Raw genomic sequence first — 24,819 nt, 5'->3', positions numbered from 1 at the left:
TACATTCAAATTCTTTGGCCCGTTCAAGGTTAAATGTAGCCTTTCTTTTCGGCATTTTGTGTGTGTGTGAGGGGGGGGGGCTTAGATACCACAGTTTGATAAAAGCTAAAAACAAAATCAACCACTCGCCACTGCTACCTTTGGTAGACTAACCGTCTCAGAGATTCAGAGTCGGAATGTCTGACTCCAACGCGTACTTCATAGATATCTTGACTCGTACACGTACACTGCGGTCCCGCCCGTTGTTACCAACGGCAACTATATACAATCATAATATGAATATATCAATGGTCATTGTGGCCTTCAATTCTCACTGCTTAAGTATACGTAAGGTAATTTATGTCATTCTTTTTAGACAGGCCTAAAAAAGGTGGCACAGGACTGAGGAGTGATAAAAAACAGGATGTCTGGCCACCCTGGTTTCATTCTTTTAAATAACCTTCGCTGATGACGGCAATATTGCGCATCTATGCGAAGTGCCAGGTAGTTCTTACGTTAATGGCTCGGACGTCGGAAATGTACTTCCCGGATGTATATCTCCTACCTCCTCTCTCACACAATCTATATAGCAACACATGGTTTTGATATGATTGCAATACAACTAATGTAATATAAATTACAATTTTAAATTCTTAATGCAACACAAGAAAAAGTTGACGTACAATCCAACACAAGGCACACAATTACACACATCCAATTTTTATCATTTTTGCAATCCTAACGCAAGTGCGTGACAATGGTACACATGAAATATTTTATTATATTCACATTAAGGCGTGACATCTTCCCCTTTAAAACTGATATCTCAAGAGAACCAGCACGGACATTTATGCGATGTTTGCATAATAAATTTCACCTTGTTACACAGAAATTTGTGTGCAACATTTGCCTTATTGCAAAGTATGTGCATACCAATGCGAGTCACTACACTGACCATTTAAGCAAATGCACACTATTTCTAAGTGTATTATTACCTCCACTATGGAAGTTGTTTTGCCAGCATTTGTTAGCAACATTTACTAAAAAACTTATACATATTTCAGTGAAATTTTGTGGAAAGGCAGGTGTTATGCCAACAAGTTATTACATTTTGATACAGATCCAGATGTGTATGTTGACAAGTTTTTTTTTTAACTTATGACCCTGGTGTTCATAGATTGTATACAAATTTCTTGGACTGTATACAAAATGGTCTCTGGTGTCACAATGAAATTCCTTTTATATTTGGTTTTCCATAAATAAGACAAAACCTTAAGCATATATTTTAATTATATTTTTTTTTCATTAATTTTATATTCCAAGATTACAATGTGTGGCAACAATGACAGAGTTGACAAAAATATCTATGTATTTTATATCTGATTAGTACAAAATGAAGTTTCAAATATAACACTAATGACCAATTACCTTTATTCAAACTTTCTAATTTTACAAATAGCTACAAATAATGCAATGAATCCATTGCTAATTCTTAGCTTTAGTTCTAGCTTCTAACTCCTTATTTCCTCTCTCTTCTGCCTTTGGCATTCACCCACTCCTTATGCACATTATCTAAATTTATTGAATTTCCATATAATTGGTAGCCTTTCACTCTCATAAGCATATCCAAATGGCATTCCCCAGTTTCTAAGATTTTTATTTTATTTATTAGAGTAAAACCTCACTCCGTCACAGTCTGCACAGGACACAAGGAAAGTTCCTCCACTATCCATAAAATTTGCCAAGTCACAGAACTATTCATTCTGAAGAGCAAATACCATTTGTGTAAAAGGTTATGTAACACTAATGACTGATTACCTTTGTTTAAACTTCCTAATTGAAATCATTTACCTAATTATTTCTGTAGTATCATGACAAAGGTCATTAACATGTTCACTACCTAGTGAGGAATCAAAATGTGAAACAGAGGAGATATCAAACACTGACCATTCTTGTACCTCATCCTCTGGAAATCTGTCATGTAAATGGGCATAGCAGTTTTCATTGTTTCATCCAGCCATTCACTAGCAGCTAGCAGCTCGTTTTCACTTAACACCTTTTGCTTCCTTTGAATTTGACATGGTGCATCAGTTCCTTGCAATTTTGTTATTTGAACAATGTTCTTTTACTGTTTTGTAACTTTACAAAGGGCTACAGATTACATGATAAAGACTATGACTGTGTGCACTATTTACCAAATGTGGTTATTGCCTTGTTTTCTTTTCCTCTTAAGTTAACTAGAAAGTTGGGATGGGCCTTTCCAGCAACTCCCTGTTCCTTTACCATAATTTCCAACTTCCATTCTTTGCATTGGCTTTGTTTCAAAGTTGAGCTTTTATCTACTATTCCAAAGCTCATTTAGGTTTTTTTTTCATCAGTATCACTTTTGCTCATGTTATTCTTGAAGAGGGGGTCTTTGTAGGAATCTCTACTGTTTTTTTCTTTTCCAAATAGAATTTGAAAAAAAAAAAAAAATGGAATTGTATCAAGTATTCTCAATTATCAGGCCACCAGGAAAAATTTATAACATCCTTCTTGATTTAAGTCACTTGACTGAACAAGTACTAGTGTTGAATAATTATAATAGTGCAATTTCAAAACTACATGTGCAGTTATGAAATTGTACATTTACATTTCAAGTCACTGACAGATTCTCAAAACCATATATTTTTCTTTTGAATTCATCATTATAAAATTACACAATTTCTTTGATTAAGAAAAATAAATTTCATCTTGAATGCTCTGTGCACTACTTGTAGAATATTAGTGCACACACATGGGCAAATAGTACTTAAGAGGCACACTGTTCATCACACAGATCACACTGAAAATTCTGACAAGTGAGAGTCCCCATGTGAAGCTTGAGAGACCTCTTTTATGAAAGTGGTAAATTGCACAGGTTACACTGAAATGGCTACTAAAATATTAGGTGACTCTTTTGTAAGAAAGCTGCATTACATAGGACACATTGTATGGGTCCTCATATGTTTTGTAAGATAACCTTTAGTGAGAAAGCAGAATCACACAGGTCACACTGGAAAGGATTCTCTTCTGTGTGGGTCCTCATATGCTGTGTGAGATAACCCTTGTTAAGAAGGCAGAATGGCGCAGGTCACACTAGAAAGGCTTCTCTCTCCTGTGTGGGTTTTCATATGCTTTGTGAGATCACCCTTTTCTGAAAAAACAGAATCGCACATGGCACACTGGAAAGGCTTCTTGCATGTGTGGTTCCTCATGTGCTTAGTGAGATTACCTTTTAGTGTGAAAGCAGAATTGCATAGGTGACATTGGAAAGGCTTTTCTCCTGTGTGGATCCTCATATGATGTGTGAGATTACACTTAATTGAGAAAGCAGAATCACAAAGGTTACACTGGAAAGGTTTCTCTTCTGTGTGGATCATCATATGCTGTGTGAGATTTCTCTTTTGGGAGAAAGCACAATCACACAGGGCACACTGGAAAGGCTTCTCTCCTGTGTGGGTCCTCATATGCTCTGTGACATGACTCTTTTGTGAGAAAGCAGAATCACAAAGGTCACACTGGAAAGGCTTCTCTCCTGTGTGGGTCTTCATATGCTCTGTGAGATGATTCTTACGTGAGAAAGTTTTGTTGCAAAGGTGACACTGGAAAGGCTTTTCTCCTGTGTGGGTCCTAATATGTACTGTGAGATGACTCTTTTGTGAGAAAGCTTTCTTGCACAGGCCACACTGGAAAGGCTTCTCTCCTGCATGGATCCTTATATGGACTGTGAGATCACTCTTTCGTGAAAAAGTGGAATCACACAGGGCACATTGAAAAGGCTTCTCTCCTGTGTGGGTCCTCATATGTGCTGTGAGATAACCTTTTACTGAGAAAGCAGAATCGCACAGGGCACACTGGAAAGGCTTCTCTCCCGTGTGGGTCCTCATATGCTCTGTGAGAGATTTCTTTACTGTGAAAGCAGAGTCGCAGAGGTCACACTGGAAAGGCTTCTCACCGGTGTGGATCATCATATGCTGTGTGAGATTAAACTTAATTGAGAAAGCAGAATCACATATGGCACATTGGAAAGGCTTCTCTCCTGTGTGGGTCCTCGTATGCTTTGTGAGATTACTCTTTTGTGAGAAAATAGAATCACAAAGGTCACACTGGAAAGGCTTCTCTCCTGTGTGGGTCCTCATATGCTTTGTGAGATTACCCTTTAGTGTGAAAACAGAATTGCATAGGTCACATTTGAAAGACTTCTCCCCTGTATGGATTCTCATATGCTGTGTGAGATTACACTTAATTGAAAAAGCAGAACCACAAATATTACACTGGAAAGGCTTCTGTCCTGTGTGGGTCATCATATGGCGTGCGAGATGACTCTTTTTTGAGAAAACAGAATCACAAAGGTCACACTGGAAAGGCTTCTCTCCAGTGTGGGTCCTCATATGCGTTGTGAGACTACTCGTTTGTGAGAAAGCAGAATCACACAGGGCACAATGGAAAGGCTTCTCTCCTGTGTGGGTCCTCATATGCTCTGTCAGTCGACTCTTTCTTGAGAAAGCAGAATCGCACAGGGCGCACTCGAAAGGCTTCTCTCCCGTGTGGGTCCTCATATGCTCTGTTAGATGACCCTTTGCTGAGAAAGCAGAATTGCACAGGGCACATTGGAAAGGCTTCTCTCCCATGTGTATCCTCATATGCTGGGTGAGGGAATTCTTTATTGTGAAAGCAGAGTCACAGAGGTCACACTGGTAAGGCTTCTCTCCTGTGTGGATCATCATATGCTGTGTGAGCTTTCTCTTTTGTGAGAAACCAGAATCACACAGTACACACTGGAAAGGCTTCTCTCCTGTGTGGGTCTTCACATGCTCTGTGAGATGACTCTTACGTGAGAAAGCTTTGTCACACAGGTCACACAGGAAAGGCTTCTCTCCTGTGTGGGTCCTCACATGCTCTGTGAAATGACTCTTATGTGAGAAAGTTTTATCACATAGGCCACACTGAAAAGGCTTCTCTCTAGTGTGGGTCCTCATATGTGCTGTGAGATCACTCTTTTGTGAGAAATCAGAATTGCATAGGGAACATTGGAAAGGCTTCTTTCCTGTATGGGGCCTCATATGTTTTTTGAGATAACCCTTTACTGAGAAAGCAGAATTGCACAGGCCACACTGGAATGGATTTTCTACAATGTGGGTTATCATAAGCAAGTTGAGTTTATTCTTTTGTAGGATAGCTCTATTGCACAGGTCACATTTGAAAGGCTTCTACGCTGTGTGGGTCCTGATATACAATGCGAGAACATCCTTTTGTGAAAATGTAGATTTGCACAGGGGACACTGGAAAGGCTTCTCTCCTGTGTGGGTCCTCATATGTTTTGTGAGAAGATCCTTTTGTGAGAAAGCAGAATCACACAGGTCACACTGGAAAGGCTTCTCTAGTGTAGGTCATTACACAATATCTAAGATGACTCGTGATATAGCTGTGCTGCAGGTATCACACTGGATCCTCATCATCATATGACACGTATGGAATATACGGATAGTTCTTCCAAAGAAATGGTGATAGGTATTCACATCCTGGAAAAAAAAAAAAAATGTAAATACATGGTTGACCTTTATCTCTCTGAAAATCTATACTGTAATGCACTGTAATATGATAGTGGATGTTTTGTACACAAACCATTTCATACTTAAGTCCTTTTGTACCTAAAGAGATCCTTTGTACTTGTCACCACCTGACATAGACTAGGTAGTAACACTACCAGAGATAGTGCTATGATATATTACATTCTATAATTTCATTTGAAATCATCCAAAGTCTACATGCAGCATACCCACACCCCCATGACCTGAATAACTCAAATTTTGATCTAGCTTTTTCCACATGTCAGTCATATTCTGATATAACTCCATAACATTCCACATTATTTAATATATACATGCATTATATACCCAAACCCCACACCTCAAAATCCAAATCTTTTCCTATACAGACAAGATAACTTTATACACACCATAACACAGACAGCCAAAGAAATACAACAGCCATACCTCAACACATTCAACACCTGTTTCACCACAAATAAATTCAAAATAGTCCCAACCAAATACACAGCCACACTTTTCACCAACTAAATAGCAGAATGCAAATACATACCATGCCTCTTTATCAACAATACCCACATACGAAGTATGCAAACACCCAAGATTCTTGGAGTAACATTTGATACCTTCATGCCATTGAATCAATACATCACAAACATAAACAAAATGCACCCCAGACTCAACAAGCTTAAATCACTTATAAATACAACATTAAGATAAAAAGAAAAAAAAAACTACATAAACAATATGTACACTCGGTGATGAATTATGTAAGCCCCACATGGGTCCCTAATCTTATCAAGACACAACCCAACACTCGAAAGACCATGCAGAACAAAACTCAAAAGAAAATTACAGGCTGCTCACATACATCATCTACAGACCATCTACACCATGAAATAAAAGTCCTCAAAGTCAAGTATCACTTTGACATGAAATCAACACAAACACTTGTCACAGCCCAAACACAGCCCACCTACTACACTGCATGACATTTAACCCACACATGCCAATAAAACATCAGGACAATACATTGCTGCATGCCAGACTCCCTGATATCTATCCCTCTCAATCTTCTCTCTACCAAAAGGACAGAGGCTATCTGACCAGACTTCTGTGTGACCACCTTCCAGCCATACTAGAAGAGAATGGATGACCACATTGCAGTTAACTGTCTAGGATGCAGCACTTAACCCCATACTAGAACACATTATAGAAGATTACATTGTACACAATCACACATGCCAGCAACACAATATACACTGTAAAGGATTTGTGGGAAAACCCTATTTCAGCTGTGGCATTCCTTTGGGAGAAGGGACTGGTTGGTCAGTCTAAGCAACAACAACAATAGATGAGTATCACAAGGTATGTAAGTTGTACAATGTAAGGTAGATACATCAGGAATGAATCCATTCAACATAGTTGCAATTTACAGTTTTATAACAGATGGGGCAGCCCCAATTATGTAGGGTTGTCATACCCCCATACATACTTTGAAGGTTATACAATAGAGAGCCTGGTCCAAGATAAAATATGTAAATGTGCTTTACTTCAGAAGTTTTTTGGATTAATGCTTCACCAGCAAAAGAACACTCATAATTAAATGAAATTGTCCATTGATGAGTAGAAAAAATGATCAAACTCATACTCCTTGACAAATATAAACAAAGCATCAAGATTGTACCTGTTTGGACTTCAGAATGCCACTTGAGGACCTACAGTCCTTTGGAAATAGTACAACTACACAATGTCAAAATGTGTAGTCAAATTGGTGAATAATTGGGTTGAGATAAACAGTCTCCTCCCAGTAAATGTCTGGATCACCAATTGGCAGTTTGCGGCTGTCAGTACGGTAAACTTCACATCTGTCTTACTTAAGACTTATGTTTTATTCTGGGTCATGTCACTAAAACATAGAATTCATTCTAACAACAATGAAGCTTTGTTACCTGATATTTTGAAATATATCTTTACCTTTGTAATGGCCTCTTACATATGAAAAACAGGAAATTATCAACATCAGTACAGCTTTCTCACTAATGGTTGTCCTCCAATATGGCGGCATATTTATTTATGATTACATTACTCAAAGCAGTCAATAGGTCACATGACCTGCATCCACTAAGTAAGATTACATATGGGAAAGTATAATACTAAGTTTTTAGTAATACACACCTAAACAATAAAGCAATAGTAAATTAAATATTAAATTTGTATATTATAATACATCAACAGGATATGGTTTAATGTCACAAACTCTACCCTATCGGAAGGTTAGGAGGTGCCTCTCACAGATAACTTTGTAGCATGGAATATAATGAACCATGCTCCTTTTTTTGATACGGCAAGGTCATTTACATGACAGAAAGTATATACTAAGTTTTTGGCAATACACACCTAAACAATATAGCAATAGGAAATTAAATATTAAATTTGTATATTATAATACATCAACAGTATATGGTTTAATGTCACAAACTCTACCCTATCAGAAGGTTAGGATGGTGCCTCTCACAGATAACTTTGTAGCATGGAATTTAATGAACCATGCCCTTGGTTCAACTTCACTGGTGGCATCATTCAAACTTCCAACCCCTCGAACTTCACCACAAGTAATAATGCCCTAACCCGCTCAGCCAATAAAAGAAATACACTAATAAATGTAGCCACAATGAGTGCTTGAGATGCCATCCTGGTATTGATAGTTGAAGAACTCAAAGAAATTAAAATATGTTAACATGGTCTAACCTAACATCCATTTAATAATGCAGTACATGTAATGCTAGAGGTCATCAGGGTCAGGGATGGGGACAGCAGGTTTTTGCATTCAACGGACTTCAAGGGTGTAGAGAAGCTTCATAGCTTCGAGAAAAGCATGAAGCTCAGTTCCATAGAATTATTTCAAATATATATGATGTCACTTGGAGTGGGAGAACACCCAGTACCCATTGTAATCATCAACATCATCAAACTGATATTGGTGCGACTAGATAGATAACAATATGGCATCTTGAACCTATTGTCACACCTCTTTGGTATTGTAGTTGCCTTCAGGAAGGCTTTTTGTTAATGATTTCCATCAAGAAAAATGTATATTACATTGATGTATTATAAATTACAAAATTTATCCTTTTCTACTGCTATATCACTTAGATGTGCACTTCTGAAAATAAACTGGTATAACTACTCATATTATAATGCAATGATTTGTAATTAATATGTGGGTTTGTGGAATGAATAGCAGGATTTTACTTCCAAGAATAATTGGCACACACTGAATTCAGAGTGAATCTTTTGGGCAGAGGAAGACAAGCTGGAGCTTCATCCCATAAGAATGTAAGAACAATGTAAGTAGACAGGATACACATGTTGATAAATATAAAGATGCTTGTCAGTCTCAATTTATATTTCAAATTGCTACTGATTTTAATATTAATTTCTGGCACTTACACATGGGGCTAAAAATACTCTGAATGATAAGAGCCAGCTAATGATATAGCTGAGAGTTGCGCTGTAAGGCCAGTGAAACTCTTTACAATATAAAAAAATGTTTGCCATTTTTCAATTTTCTAAAAATTTCTACCAACATTACTATCAACTTAAAATACTGTACTTCCATACAGGGTTCGAAACATGGTCAGTTTTTAGTTGTGCACACCTACATGATATAGCAATAGAAAATTATTACTTTTGTAAATTATAATACATCGTAATATGTGATTTTATTGGCAGAAATCAGTAACAAAAAAGTTGCTAAAACCTATTCACTAATGAATGAAGTTATGGCAGTTGAATGATATGCCATGTTTGTTTTGATAGATGCCGAGGTTGAAGAAATGAAAGGATAATAAATTCATCTATTCTAACCTGACATAACCTACCTAATTTAACATATATTTAGTAATTCGGTACTTCACATTCTAAAGATCATCCGGGTATTCGTCATCATCACGGATGCTGACAGCCTGATAATTATTGTACCTTGAGCAATTAACAGATGATGGCATAACCCCATGTTATCTCATAAAGTCCAAGGAAGCACTATTGTCTTTGTAACAGCACTTATTAACATCACATGGAGTTGGAGAACATCCAGTCTACATAATGAAAGCCATTCTCTAACTGACAGTGACTGGACTGGGCAGATGACAGTATGGTGTCTGGACTGTATCCTAGCTGCTTTGTTCATTAATCGATTTGCTTGTAGCAATGTTTATTGTTATTTATTTCCGCCATGAAAATTGCATACTACATTCATGTATTGTAATTTACAAAATTAAATATCTAATTTTCTAATGCTTTATTGCGTAGGTGTGTACAAATGATAAGAGCTAGCTAATGATAGAGATAAGAACTGCTGCTCCAAGACCTGACTTTTCCTGACCTAACTGATCCCCTGGATAAATATAACCTTTGCCCATCTTTTTTTTTTTCCAATAACTACTGACATTATCATTAGTTTGTCATGCTTACATCTGGAGTGGAAAATACTCATAATGATAAGTAATTGCAGCTGTGAGAATGACAAAGGTAAATCTTTAGAAGTACACATTTATGCAATATAACAATAGACAATTTTGTAAATTATAATAAATCAACATAAAATGCAATTTTCTTGTCAGAAATCGATAAGAAAAAAAATTGCTAAAACAGATTTATTAATGATAGATGCAGAGGTCAAAATGAAAGGACAAATTCATCTATTCTATCCTACCTATGTAACATAACCTATATTTAGTAGTTCAGTACCTCAAAATTTTGAAGATCATCCAGGTTGTTGTCACGGATGCTGATGGCCTGTTTATCATTTTACCTCGAGCAATAAACAGATGACGGCAGAACACTGTGTTCTCTCAAAGAGTCCTAGGAAGCCCTATTGTCTTTGTAACAGTGCTTATTATCATCACCTGGAGTTGGAGAACACCCAGTCCATAACATGAAAGCCATCATCAAAATGACAGTGACTGTACTGGACACAGGTACCGATGACAACATGGCCTCTGGACTGTATCCTAGCAGCTTTGTTCATTAGTATTTTTGCTAAAGTAATTTTTTTTTTCCACCTAGAAAATCTCATATTACATTCATATATTATAATTAAAAAAATTAATATCTAATTTTCTAATATATTGTGTAGGTGTGCACAACTAAAAAAAATATAATTTTACAAACCTCTGATCTTGATAAATACCCACAAATTTACCTCTGTTCAGAATGCCAAATACATTGGTCACTGGCAAACAGATATTGAGGTGTAGCAAATGCCAAATGCGAACACACTACGCATGCTCTAAACTACCCTACCTTAAATCAGTGCACTTACGAATTCAAGAAGAAAGTACATTTGTTTGGCCAGTACAAAGTCAAGCACAGTCACTAAAACAAGATCTTCTAATAACTGAATGAGTGCTACGCAATTCTCGACGGGCTACGACGCCATGTGTGATAGTAGTAGTAATAGTTGTAGTGGTAATAGTAGCAGTGGTGGTGGTGTGAATGCCTTGTCTTCGGCACCCCTAGTACGTTTTGGGTTATACTTCGTTTAGTTTCAGACTTACATTAAGTTGCTTTGTGTTTCCAGAAGTTATATAAGACAATTTATAGTTTCACTCAACCATAGAATTTGATATGTGGCTTATGTGTTTCTGGTGAGAAATGTTGTGATATGAACGATGGTATACATAATTTCCGTCGCAAATGCGTACTTTTGAAGTAATTAAGTATTGAAATATGCACTTATGCCTACATCTCCCGAACGATCTTGGGGAAAGTGTGGGAAATCGAGTTTTTGGGTGGGGAAGACTAATAAATGGAGTACTGTGCGTTGAAAACTGGTATGAAGTGAACAAAAACATTAAGAAAAAAAAAAAAACGTAAAAATCAGATTCTATGGCCCGAGTCCAGCGGTAGCCATCTTTGTGTTTACCAACGAATCGAACAATGTCACTATATATTGACCGTTATATATTGTTTGTCGGTTCGCTTCCAGGTTTTCTGCTTTGGCATCGAACATTAATAGTTTCTTGATGATCTCGTCTTTGTTTTCCGGGTAGGGTTTTTGGAGCACTTTGTTTCAGGCTCTGATCGATGATACCTCGTTATACTCTAGTAAGAAATGCTCGAGGTTTAATTCGCTCTGTCCGAATACGGGGCAGCTTGTATTTACCTAGTTTACCTAGTTGTATTTTGGGGAAGGAGAGCTATGCTCGTGGTGTCCCGCCATTGTATCTCGCAATGTCTAGTTTGCTTTTAAACTCATGAATGTTATTTGCGCATACTATTTCATTGTCCAGTTTGTTCCAAGAGTCCACTACTCTATGTGGAAAACTGTTTTTCTTCAATTCTCTTCAGTAGCTATGTTTTTTTCTTTCTTTCCATGTCCTCTTGTGTTTCTCTTGTCCCAGTTTAGTAAGTCCTCTCTATCGAGTATCTCTGTGCCTTTCATGATTCTGTAGATGGTCAGTAGATCACCTCCCTCTCTTCTTTGCTCCAGCGCCGGTAAATCCAGTTTAGCCAATCTCTCCTCATATGATAGGTTTGCAAGTGCAGGTGTCATTTTTGTTGCTGCTCTCTGGATTTTTTCTATTTTCTTTATATTCTTTTTGGTACTGGGTGACCACTGTTGAAATATAAGTATTTGTTATTGTGCATCTTGAGTTGTTTTTGATTGAATGTATAATGCAATGTATAGTAAGAATCTTGTCATTTGATTTATTGTATAATCTGTACTTAATTTGCATGTATATCGAAGTTCAGTTGCTAGGCCTGAGAGATTTCCCGCGCTAAGGGAGACGTTACTCCATTGCAGGTTAGTCATGGTGGAACCACGGTGTGGAGAGGTTAATGTGTATATTTTTGTCTGAACATAAACTTATGTGTGTCATGTGCTTTGTGCCTTTGAAGAACAATAAACAGTTAAGTGTTTTTCTAAGCGTTTACATACATATGATAGGTTTGCAAATGCAAGTGTCATTTTTGTTGCTGCTCTCTGGATTCTTTCTATTTTCTTTATATTCTTTTTGGTACTGGGTGACCACAATGTCGCCGCATATTCTAGTCTAGGCCTTATCAATCTAACCAATTTTTTTTATCATGTCTTCGTCCAAGTATGTAAATGCCACTTTTATTGATCTTAGCAAGTTGTATGCCTCCCCGATAATTTTGTTAATCTGTTTGTCATAGGACAAGTCGCTTGTGATATATTACCCCCAAATCTTTTTCGGATCCTTCCTTCTTTACCTCCTTGGTTCCAATTTTATATTTTCCTGATATTCTGTTTTTGCTTTTTCCAAACTCCATTGCGCTACAATTCTTAGTATTAAAAGTCCACTTCCCATTTCTGACTCCAGTTCCATACCTTGTTCACGTCTTCCTGCAGTGCTTGACAGTCCTTATCAGTTTCTACTTTCCTTAACAGTTTGGCGTCGTCTACAAAGAAGCTCATGTAACATTTCACATCCTCATCCATGTCATTCACATAAATAGCAAACATTATTGGTGCCAATACAGGTCCTTGCGGTGCTCCACTGATCACCTCTTTCCAATCAGAATATTTTTTCTCTTAGCACTACTCTCATCTTCCTACCAGTCAGGAAGTCCTCCATCCATTTCAGTAGGTTCCCTTGTATTCCTCCTCTGTGTTCCATTTTTTTTTTTTTTCGGTTTCTCCAATTTAGTTTCAGTGTGTTTGTCCTGGTGCGGAATAGAATGACAGAATCTAGGTTATTTTCATAAATTTCTTCCTCCGTTTTTATTTATGATTTCCATCGCCTGTAGTGCGATAAAGAGGCTTTGCTTGCCAGGTCGGCTTTACCTATGTCTGTGTCAATATCGTTTATTCTGGCTGTGATTTTTTTTTTTTTTTTTTTTTATCGTACGATCAAAGTTGCTTGGCCCAGTAATTCCCTTGTCTTTCAAATAGGTCTTGAACCCCACCAGAGACCAGTAAATAAAATCAAAGCCCATGGCATAGGAGGAAAAGTGTTAGAATGGATTAGAGCTTGGACCAGAGACAGAAAACAGCGGTTCACCATAAATGGTGTAGAATCCAGGTTGAGTGTTTCTAGTGAGGTCCCCCAGGGCTCGGTTTTGGGTCCTTTATTGTTCATTGTGTACATAAGCGACTTGGACAATGGGATTAATAGTGATGTTATTAAGTTTGCAGACGACACTATAATAGGACGTCTAATAAGGTCAGGAGACGACGCCAAGATTATGTTGGATGATCTTAACAAATTGTTCACATGGTCGGTGAAATGGCAAATGAACTTCAACATCTCGAAGTGCAGCGTGTTAAACGTAGTGCTACACAACCCCAAAAAATAGATAATACTTAGATAACACGTTTTTAGAGAAAACTGAATGCGAGACTTGGGAGTTCTAGGGAGTCCGGACCTTATATCCAGGAAACAGTGCATTAGCGCCAGAAATAAAGTTAGCAGCATTATGTTTCACTGCTAGGACGGTTACGAATAGAAGTGCAGAAGTAATCATCAAACTCTATTTAGCGTTAGTTAGACCCTTGAGTAAAAGCAGCAACGACTGCAACAGAACTGTAGGAGAGAAGCCAAACGCAGAGTATGGGATCCAATGTATCTTACGTTTCGCCCAGCAGGGCTTCTTTAGAGATCATTTCTGAATAAGCCCTGCTAGGCGAAACGTTAAATACATTGGATCCCATACTCTGCGTTTGACTTCTCTCCTATTGTTAGATCCATCTTGACTATGCGGTACAGCTTTGGTCTCCGTCTTATGAAATGGATAACAATTAACTAGAATCAGTACAGAGGGGAATGACCAAAATGATACATGGGCTCAGAAATTTACCTTGCGAAGATGGACTTAGGCACCTTAACTTACACTCTCGACGCAGAGTACGGGTTGATCTAATAGAAGTGTTTAAATGGATCAATGACTTTAACAGGGGTGACACAAACAAGGTCATCATATTAAGACAACAGGCAGGGCTTGCAGTAATGGCTATAAACTGGACAAATTTAGATTTAAGAAGGAAATAGGCAAAGATTGGTTTGCTAATAGGGTGGTCAACGAATGGAACAGACTTAAAAACCATGTAATGAGCGCTGAAACTATCAACTGATTTAAGGATCGGTCAGACAACTTTATGGATAGAGATAACAGGTAGTAATGGACATGGAACTGCCTAATGTAGGCCTTATGGTGTCTTACAGTCTTCTTCATTCTTATGTTCCTGTAACGCAGCATAATGACAGTGTACAAAATGTATAAAATTACAGTCTTCTTCAGTCTTATGTTCCTGTATCCGCAGCATAAGGACAGTGTACAAAATGTATAAAATTCACCATTTCTACTTTTAGCAATAAATCCAAATTCTTAGGCCCGTTCATGGTTAAATGTAGTCTTTGTTTAAGGCATTCAACTCCGATGAAGAGCTTCTTGTCATTTGGTGAAATAAGACAAAAAATCATAAAACACCAAAATGTTTGATCAAACACCAGAAAAATATGACGTCAATCCTCGCTTCGCTCGCAGCGAAGCAAGGACTGACGTCATATTTTTCTGGTGTTTGATCAAACATTTTGGTGTTTTATGATTTTTTGTCTTATTTCACCAAATGACAAGAACTTTGTCATCGGAGATTAATGGGTTAAGGCATTTCTTTGCGGGCCTAAATACTACCGTTTGATAAGAGCAAGAAACAAAGTCAACCACTTACATCCGCTGCTTTTGGTGGACTAACCGTCGAGACTCCGACACGTACTTCATTGATGTCTTGACTCGTACACGTAGGTCCCGCGCGTTGTGTTCCTAACGGCAATTACATACATATATAATAAAAATATATCAATGATAATTGTGGCCTTCAGTTCTCACTGCTTTAGTATACGTAAGATCAATTTAGTTTAGCCTCAAAAAGGACATGCCCTGCTTCTGGAGGTGCAGGACGGAGGACAGGACTGTCCTGCCGAATGTAAGACGTCTGGCCACCCTGTTTTCATTCCCTCATATAATCTTCCCTGATGACGATTATACTGCGCATTTATGCAGAACGCCAGGTAGTTCTTACTGTTACATACGGATGGACATTAACTCACCTTTAGGTGTGATCATTTATGTCACGTGTGATGGACATAAGATCACGCATATAATTGTCCGGGTCAGAGAAAGGCAGGAGTGTCACTTTCTTCACTTTTTTCTAATTAACGAATGTGAGGATTTTACACGTGTGTTCAACACCAGATCTAGGCTTATTCTGCTGCTATGCGAGGTATGGCGGGCGACTCCGGGACCCCCCCCCCCTCCCTTGGGGTCCCCTCACGCATACCCTCGCCACAATACCCCTTGCTATGCTTTCTCTCTCCGACATCACGCATAACACACGACCATACCAACCATCCAGGCACACTATGCAACATTCATTCATGCTCTTTCGCCACATTATCCCCCTCTACAAAGCTTGACGACCGGTCAGCTTTCACCTACAAACTTACAAAAAAAATTAAAACAAAACATTCTGTATAAAAAATAAAACATCACTTCTTCATTACGAAAACATTGCATAAACAAAGAACACTTAAACACATCCAATGACATATCCAAATAACAAATAACATCAAATGGCATATCCTAACACATTAATAACGTCAAATGTCAATCACATAGTCCGTTAACCACGCTGGTAGCTTCCTATTCCTGGGAAGCCGTCCAGGTCTCTGATCTCTCTCTACTTCATCTTCACTTTCTTTCTCCGAGTCTTCATGTGCTACACCTTCGTCACTTTCAGTGTCACTATCACTTTCACATTCACGCTCAACACCAGGACTATGATCACCATCATTACAACTACTACTACCACTGTCACTGTCTCTCGAACCTACATCACGTTCACCCCAAGTAAATTCTCCCTCGCCTGGGTGTTTCCATAACCGATCGACATGCACTACTTTACTCGCCCGTTTTCTGCCAGGCATTTCTAGTCGGTAATTCACTGTGGATATTACTTCCGTCACTTTATATGGTCCTTCCCAGTCAGATTGGAGTTTCGGTGACTTGCCAGGCTTTCTCCGTGGATTATGCAGCCAGACCATATCGCCGGGCTGATGCTCTGCATTTCTGGCGCGACCTTGATACTGCCTCCACATAGCCTGACCTGACACTCGCAGATGCTGCCTCGCCAAGCGGGAACCCTCCTCCAGGCGCCGCTGCATCGTCATCACGTAATCACTATAGGTACGTGGAAGTTCTGCTCCCAATGGTCGACCGGTAGAGAGGTCGACTGGCAAACGAATTTCCCTGCCAAACATTAACTTGGCTGGCGTGAATCCCGTGGCCTCATGCTCAGCTGAACAATAGGCCATGAGCACGTACGGAACCCACAAGTCCCAAACGCGCTGGTCCTCCTGACAGTACTTGGCCAGCTGCTGGACAATCGTCACGTTAAACCTCTCCACCGTACCATCGCTCTGGGGCCTCAGGGGAGAAGTACGAGTCTTATTGATGCCAAGCAGACTGCAGCATTCCTTAAAGACTCGCGACTCAAACTCTCGTCCTTGGTCTGAGTGCAGTTCCCCCTGGGATTTCATAGCGCACGAACACCTCCTCCACGAGGAACTGAGCTGCAGTCTCTGCCTCGTGGTTAGGTAGAGCACAGACTTCCGGCCACTTCGTGAAGTAGTCCATTACCACGCACAAGTACTTGTTCCCCCTCTCTGTGCACGGAAAAGGGCCGGCTGTATCCACAGCCAGGCGTTCCATCGGCGCCCCGGTGTGATATAACTGCAGGGAGGCACGAGTCTTGTGGGCGGGGCCTCTCTTTGCGGCGTACACATGGCAAGTCTTGCACCACTCCTGCACGTCTCGTCGCAGGGCCACCCAGTAGACTCGCTGCCTCAACTTTTCGAGAGTGCGTTTCACTCCCAGGTGGCCGCTGGTATTCCCCTCGTGCATCTCTTTCAGCAGCTCCTGTCGCCGACAGCATGGCACTACTACCAGCCAGCTTACCTCTCCTGTTCGTGCGTGCGTCCAACGCCTGTGTAGGATTCCTCCTCGCAAACTCAGTGCCTCCCACTGGTCAACAAGGCACTTGGTAGCAGGACTCTCGGGTGATACTGTCTCTTTGGGAGGCCTTTCACTGCTGGCCTCTAACCACCCAATCACCAGAGACAGGCCAGAATCCTCTCGTTGGTCCCTCTTCCACTTCTCGTCTGCCTCGGTGGTGCTGTGAGCGACGGTTAATTTCCGCACAGCCACCTCAGGTTCCCACCGTGAGCAATGCACACACTCGGGTGGGCAGGGACGGCGACTTAGGCTGTCGGCGTTATTATGCACCCGGCCAGGTCGGTGCTCGATCTCATAGTTATACTGCTCCAGTTTTCCAATCCACCTGGCCAGCTGTCCTTCCGGTTCCTTCATCGTCTTCAACCATCTCAGGGTGGCATGATCCGTACGAATGGTGAAACGCGTGCCATACAAATAGTGATGGAAGTGGGCGAGTGGTTTCATCATCGCTGCCAGCTCCTTCCGTGTGACGCAATAGTTCCTTTCCGCCTTATTAAATTTAGCACTGTAGTAACTCACGACATACTCCTTTCCATCACGAAGCTGTGACAGCACGGCTCCCACACCCTCTTGGCTCGCGTCCGTGTCCATAACGTACGGCAAGCCCATTTGGGGGTAGGGAAGCACTGGCGCTTCCACCAACGCTCGCTTCAGTGCTACGAAAGCTTGCTGGCACTCCTCGCTCCACTCGAAAACTGCTCCCTTCCTCGTCAGATGGTGCAGTGGGGCGGCGATAGTGGCGAACCCTGCCACAAACCTCCGGTAGTACGTGCATAAGCCCAGGAAACTGCGCAGCTCCGAGACATTCTGAGGGATTGGCCATCCTTCCACAGCGATGACCTTGAGTGAGTCCGTCCTCACACCTTCCCTTCCGACGACATGTCCCAAGAACGGCACTTCTGACTTGAATAGAGTGCACTTCTTTGGATTCAGCTTCAGGCCAGCCTTCCTCATGCGGCTGAACACTTCTGTGAGTCTAGCCAGCTCCTCCTCGAAGTTGTTTCCAAACACCAGCACGTCGTCTAGATTGACGACTGCCGCCTCTATTGCATACCGTCGAGTACATGATCCATGAGACGCTTAAAGACTCCAGGGGCGTTCATGAGGCAAAAGGGCATCACATTCAAGTGCCACAGGCCTTGCCCAATCGAGAATGCTGTCTTCTTGTTATCCTCAGGCGCCATCTTGACTTGATGATAGCCTGACTTCAGATCCAGCGTGGAGAACCACTGGACCTTACTGAGAGCGTCTAACGATCTCGTCGATGCGGGGGAGAGGATAAGCATCAGGGACAGTGACGGCGTTCAGCGCCCGGTAATCTACGCAGAATAATCTCCGGCTTCCGTCCTTCTTCGTCACTAGGACTACCGGCGAGCACCACGGGCTGTCTGATCTCTCAATCACTCCCGTTGCTGCCAACTCTCGGACAAGCTTCTCCATTTCTTCTCTCTTTGCTGGTGGGACCCAACGAGGCGCCTGCTTGATGGGAGGACTATCTCTGGTATAGATGCTATGCTGAACCAATGACGTGCGACCCAAGTGCATGTCTCCACTGCTGAACACGTCACGGTACTGTGCAAGTAATACCTTCACTCTACTCGCCTGCTCAGCTGTCTGCTGCGTGATACTCCTCTCCGCCAAGTCTTCCAAGCACTCAGGCAGGCCCTCTGGTGGGTCCTTTTGTTTTTTCTCCTTCGGTGACTCCATCTTGCTGTTAGCGGTGGCGATAGTGGTGGATGCGGTGCGGTGCAAGGTCGTAGTAGCCGAGGTGCGGGCCACTCTTCCCTTCCGCGCTTTACCTTGGCTGGGTGACTTGACGGCCTGAAATCTCTGCCCTCTGGGTTCCCTTACCTCATCCTTTGTGGCGAGCTCTCCATTAGGATTCAAAGGCACTTCATAGCCTCTCACTGGCACCCTACCCTCCTGGAGATCAACACACGCCCCCGCGCGATTAAGGAAATCCAACCCCAGCAGGCATTCACCTTCCATTTCCGCCACAAGCACAGGCAGGCGTTCAGTCACCCTGCCTACGGCCAGATTCACCCACACCGGTCCCTTCACCGGTAAACAGTCTCCTGTAACTCCGCACAGTTGCTGACCCACGCACTTCACACCAAGTTCTGGTAGGACTCCCTCTCGTACGAAGGTCCTCTCTGCCCCCGTATCCAGTACCATCTCCACTTGACGTCCATTGATACTCCCTGCCACCTTGATGGCGTCGGACGCCGCCACCTGACGACACCTTAGATGGCTTGGGGCGCCCGAGTGATCTGCTGGGAAGGTGCCCCGGCCCCCAGCTGCTTCAAGTTTCCCGCCGACGGCGTCACCCCCTTGGGGTGGCGGCACTCAGAGGAACGGTGTCCTCGTATTCCACAATTCCAGCAGTAGGGCTCGAACACCGGTCGCATTTCGTCCTCCAGCGACCGTGCCCTCCTCTTGCAGTCGTGCTTTTTGTGACCTACCTGACCACAGTTGAAGCACGATCCTTTGAAAGGCTTGGAGCTCACCTTCCCACCAGGTTGAGATGTCTTGCCACTTGCCTGCGCATGCCTGGCCCAAGCACGGCTCGGGCGACGCTTCCACGCGTCGCTGGGAGGGGGAGCAGCAGGGCTGACACTCATGAGAAAGGCTTCAAACTCCGCTGCCCTTGCCAAAGCCTCTCTCACGTTCTTGGGCGCAGCCTGCTTCACGTGGATCTGTAACTGCCTATCGTGAAGAGCGTCCACGAAGCAATCCTTGGCCAACATATCCACGGTGTCCTCCGAGGCCATGGGGTAAGCACCCCTAACTAGCGCTTCCACGTCCTGCGCTAGTAAGAGAAGGGCCTCGTCCTTCCCTCGCCTCCTCGTCTTTAGTTGAGCCCGGAACACCTCCGGTTGCCGCCTCCTGCCGAAGCGACGCTGAAGAGCCCCAACTACACTGTCGTAACATCGCAGTTGCGCGGGGGTTAAGTGCTCCAGCACTTCCAACGCCTGCCCTTTCAGCACACTCACCAGCTGAAAGGCCTTCTCTTCCTGTGACCAACTATGACGAGCTGCAACCACATCGTACTGTGCCTGGTACGCGTCCCAAGACACCTTCCCGTCATATTCAATTACCTTCCTCTCTTTCTCGTACCGCGTGACCTCACCACCTCCACAGGCCACCCGGGGTTGCAGTTCAACTGAACGACTCCCCAGACGTCTCCCTGTGAGGTCGTCCCCTGGGTTCACGTGGCAACAATCGCCCCTCGGCTGTAGAGACGCCGGTGGCGGCGAGAGGCTACGAGGAGGTGAGGGTGGTGGGGTGATTGTGCTCACCGCTACGCGACCCTTAGCAAAATTGCACCATGTCACGGTATCAAGATTGACTGCAATCTCCCCATTCTTCTGTCTCACCAAAAACGCCTTCAGTGTCGATACCCTGCCAAGACACGTCTGCATGTGCTCACGGTACCTCTCTTCTATTGCTTTCATCTCTTCTTTAACCTCTTTCACTGCCACCACTTCCTCCTTAACCTCTTCCTTAACCTCCTCTTTCACACGGTGGTACACGTCGTCAGTATACTGGTTGGCACGTGTTTCTAACGATCCCATGTTCTCCCCCATAATAGCCCTCAGTTCCTCTTTCACTTCAGTCATGACCTGGTTTTGTTTATCCATTTGGATCGCAAGCATATCTGCCATGACCTGTTGTTGCTGTTTCAACATCTCGGCCACTGAGCGTTATGCCAAGAGCAACATTGACTGAGGAGATACATGTTCAGTAGCCTCTCGGTGCAACACCGTGTCATCCTTACATTCACTAGACGCCATGACACTCGACTCCTGCTTTCCTTCAATTTCTCTGTCTTTACCATCACCGGTGACATCCATGATCACTTGAGTCACTTATCACTTCAATATCAAATCACTTCGATATCAAGTCACTTATCACTTCAACCTGATCCCGCTTCTGACGCCATTTGTTACTTACGCATGGACATTAACTCACCTTTTTCTATTGCACGTTGGTGTGATCATTTATGTCACGAGTGATGGACATAAGATCACGCATACAATTGTCAGGGTCAGGGAAAGGGAGGAGTGTCACTTTATTCTAACTAACGAATGTGAGGATTTTACACGTGTGTTCAACACCAGATCTAGGCTTACTCTGCTGCTATGCGAGGTATGGCGGGCGACGCCGGGACCCCCCCTTGGGGTCCCCTCACCCATACCCTCGCTATGCTTTCTCTCTCCGACATCACGCATCGCACACGACCATATCAACCATCCAGGCACACTATGCAACATTCATTCATGCTCTTTCGCCACAGTACGTTAATGGCTCGATCGGACCTCGGGAACGTATTTCTTGGATGTATATCTCTTTCCTCTTCTCTCACACCTCCACACAATCTATATGACATCGCATTATTCTTAATATGATTGCAATACAACTAATATGATATAAGATAAGATTTTAAATTCTTCATATAATCCAAATAAAAGTCAACGTACAGTAAGCACACATACACACATCCAATTTTTATCATTTTTGCGATACTAATGTAAGGGAGTGACAATGGCACACAATGAATATTTTGTCGTATCCACAGTAGGGCCTGACAACTTCCCCTTTAAAACCGATATCTCAAAAGAATCAGAAAGGGCAATTTTTTGGCCAGGATTTTTTTTTTTTTTTTTAACTATATCAAATGCTTACAAAATAAACTCCACCTAGTAATGTGATCACAAAATCTGTGTGCAAATTTTGCCTTTGCAAAATATGTGCACACTCATGCAAGTCAATATACTGACCATTTGAATAAATGCATATAGTTTTTAAATATTATTACCTCCATTAAGGAAGTAGTGTTTTTGCCAGTATTTGTTAGCAACATTTACTAAAAAAGATGTACACACATTTCAATTGAGTTTTGTGGAACGGTGGGTCCTATGCCAAGGAATAAGTTCTTATATTTTGGTGGAGATTCAGATATGCATTCTGATACAGGGTTATTCAAATTTGCAACCCTGGCGTTTATAGATTGTATACAAATTTCATGGATTGTATACAAACTGGGCCCTGCTATCATTTATAATATGGGCAAATTTATCTTTACCCATTTTGTGGGTGGAGCCATGCACATAGTGGCATCTGATATAATATTTTGTTATGTATATGAAATACCTTTTAAATTTGGTTTTCCATAAATAAAACAAACCATAAGCATATATTCTAATTTTATTGATTTTTATTTGTTTTGCATTAATTTTGTATTCCAACAGTCCGTTGTGAGACAACAATGACAGAGTTGACAACAATATATGTGCATTTCATATCTGATTGGTATGAAATAAAGTTAAAAATATGACACTAATGACTAATTATCTTTATTCAAACTTTCTAATTTAGCAAATAGCTACAAATGCACATAATGAAATAAGTCCATTACTAATTCTTGATTGATTAGTTCTAGCTTCTAACTACTTATTTCTTCTCTCCTCTGTCTCTGGCATTCACACACTCCCAATGCACATGATCTAAATTGAATTATTTCCATATAATTGGTAGCCTTTCACTCTCGTAAGCATATCCAAATGGCATTCCCCAATTTCTAAGTTTTTATACAATTCATTAGGCTAAAATCTCACTCACGTTCTGGATTAAATGCAAAGAAGTTTCCTCCAATATCCATCAACTATGTCAAGTTATAGAACTGATAATTCTGAAGAGCAAATATCACCATTTGTGTAGAATTTTAAATAATTCTAAATTTGATATTCTCCTGTACAGAAAATTTGAAATAGTTTACCTAATTATTTCTGTAGTATCGAGACAAAGGGCATTAACATGTCCACTACCTAGTAAGGAATCAAAATGTGAAATAGTGGAAATATCAAACACTGACTATTCTTGTACCTCATCCTCAGGGGATCTGTCATCTAAATGGGTGCAGCAGTTTTCAATATTTCATCCAGCCATTCACTAGCAGCTCACAGTTCATTTTCATTTAATACCTTTTGCTTCCTGTGAATTTGACATGGTGCATCAGTTATTTGCAAATTCGTTATATGAAGAATGTTCTTTTACCATTTTGTAAATCTACAAATGGCTACATATTACACAATACAGTTCATGTCTGACATGTGCACTATTTACCAAACATGGTTGTTGCCTTGTTTTCTTTTCTTTTCAAGTTAAGTAGAATGTTGGGATGGGCCTTTCCAGCAACACCCTATTCTCTTACCATAATTTTAAATTTCCAATCTTTGCATATATTTTGTTTCAAACTTGTCCCTTTATCTACTATTACACAGCTCATTTTGAAGGAATCTCTGATTTTTCTTAAAAAAAAAAAAAAAAAATGGAATTGTATCAAGTACTCTCAACTACCAGGCCATCAGGAAAATGTTATAACATGCTTCTTTAAGTCACTTGACTGAAGACATACAAGTGATGCATAACTGTCACAGTACAATCTCAAAACTACATGCGAAGTCATGAAATTGTACACTTACATTTCAAGTCATTGACAGAACCTCAAAATCACATCTTTCTTTTCTTTTGAATTCATTATTATGAAATTATAGAATTAATCTATTTGATTAAAACATTTCAATTTCATCTTAAATACCTTGTGTGCACACTTTTTTTTTCTTTTGTACTAGTAAAAAATGTGTGCACACAGGTACAGTTTAGACTAAACTTTAGAGGGTGTATTGTTCATCACACAGATCACACTGGAATTTCTGACAAATGAGTCACCATGTGAAGTTTGAGAGATCTTCTCACCTCTTCTCACCATACACCAGGTAGGGCATTGCCCTGCCAGCGATGATGCCTCACGAAGTCTCTCCACTTCCTCCATAGTTCTTCCTCTTGACTCTATGGCTTGTCTGATACCGTCTCTCCATCTCTTCCTGGGTCTTCCTGTTGGTCGTTTTCCTTGTGGCTGCCACTGGTAGTATTTGAATGGGTACTGTTGCTCATTCATCCTCATGACGTGTCCAAACCATCTTAATTGGCTTTTCTCTACATATGGGCTCTATTTCTAGCTCTCTTCTTATTTCTTTATTTCTTATTTTTACACACCTTGTTACACCTTTTATTATTCGCAGATCTCTGCTGCTTGTATCTTACTTTTCAGCCTTTCTGTCAATGTCCATGTTTCTGACCCATATGTTAGAACTGGTCTTAAAATGGTTTTGTAAATTGTTATCTTTACCTGCCTGGGTATAAGTTTTTCTCGCATCAGTGGATA

The 24,819-nt window shown here is 41.2% G+C and overlaps 2 protein-coding genes across 3 annotated transcripts in view; both read right to left on the bottom strand.

Annotated features, from left to right (window-relative positions):
* Positions 1-1,301: 1,301 nt before the first annotated feature.
* Positions 1,302-11,613, bottom strand: LOC143031642 (uncharacterized). Of its 2 annotated transcripts, none has more exons than XM_076195749.1 (2): positions 11,511-11,613; positions 1,302-5,522 (listed from the first exon to the last, which is right to left on the bottom strand). In XM_076195749.1, the coding sequence occupies exon 2, from the start codon at positions 5,145-5,147 to the stop codon at positions 3,069-3,071; it is 2,079 nt and encodes a 692-aa protein (XP_076051864.1). In that variant the 5' UTR covers positions 5,148-5,522; positions 11,511-11,613; the 3' UTR covers positions 1,302-3,068. The 2 variants fall into 2 exon arrangements, with proteins under 2 accessions (XP_076051864.1, XP_076051865.1); XM_076195750.1 differs by lacking the exon at positions 11,511-11,613 and adding an exon at positions 10,876-11,503.
* An 11,222-nt stretch (positions 11,614-22,835) lies between these two features.
* LOC143031641 (uncharacterized) overlaps positions 22,836-24,819 on the bottom strand; it is a 9,406-nt gene continuing 7,422 nt past the window's right edge. The window contains exon 2 of the mRNA XM_076195748.1: positions 22,836-24,819. This exon is cut by the window's right edge and continues 1,992 nt beyond it. The gene's annotated coding sequence lies outside the window, so the exon portion shown is untranslated.

This window comes from Oratosquilla oratoria, chromosome 12 (assembly GCF_046742065.1).
Source record: "Oratosquilla oratoria isolate Oo_2021 chromosome 12, ASM4674206v1, whole genome shotgun sequence".
In the NCBI taxonomy this organism is placed as follows: Eukaryota; Metazoa; Arthropoda; class Malacostraca; order Stomatopoda; family Squillidae; genus Oratosquilla; species Oratosquilla oratoria.
Note: the sequence above shows the minus strand (reverse complement) of the source record. Positions and strands in the feature narration are given on the sequence as shown.

What these genes read in the sequence shown, in the direction of transcription:
- LOC143031642 (XM_076195749.1), bottom strand. Translation starts at nt 5,147, where the DNA reads ATGATAACCCACATTGTAGAAAATCCATTCCAGTGTGGCCTGTGCAAT.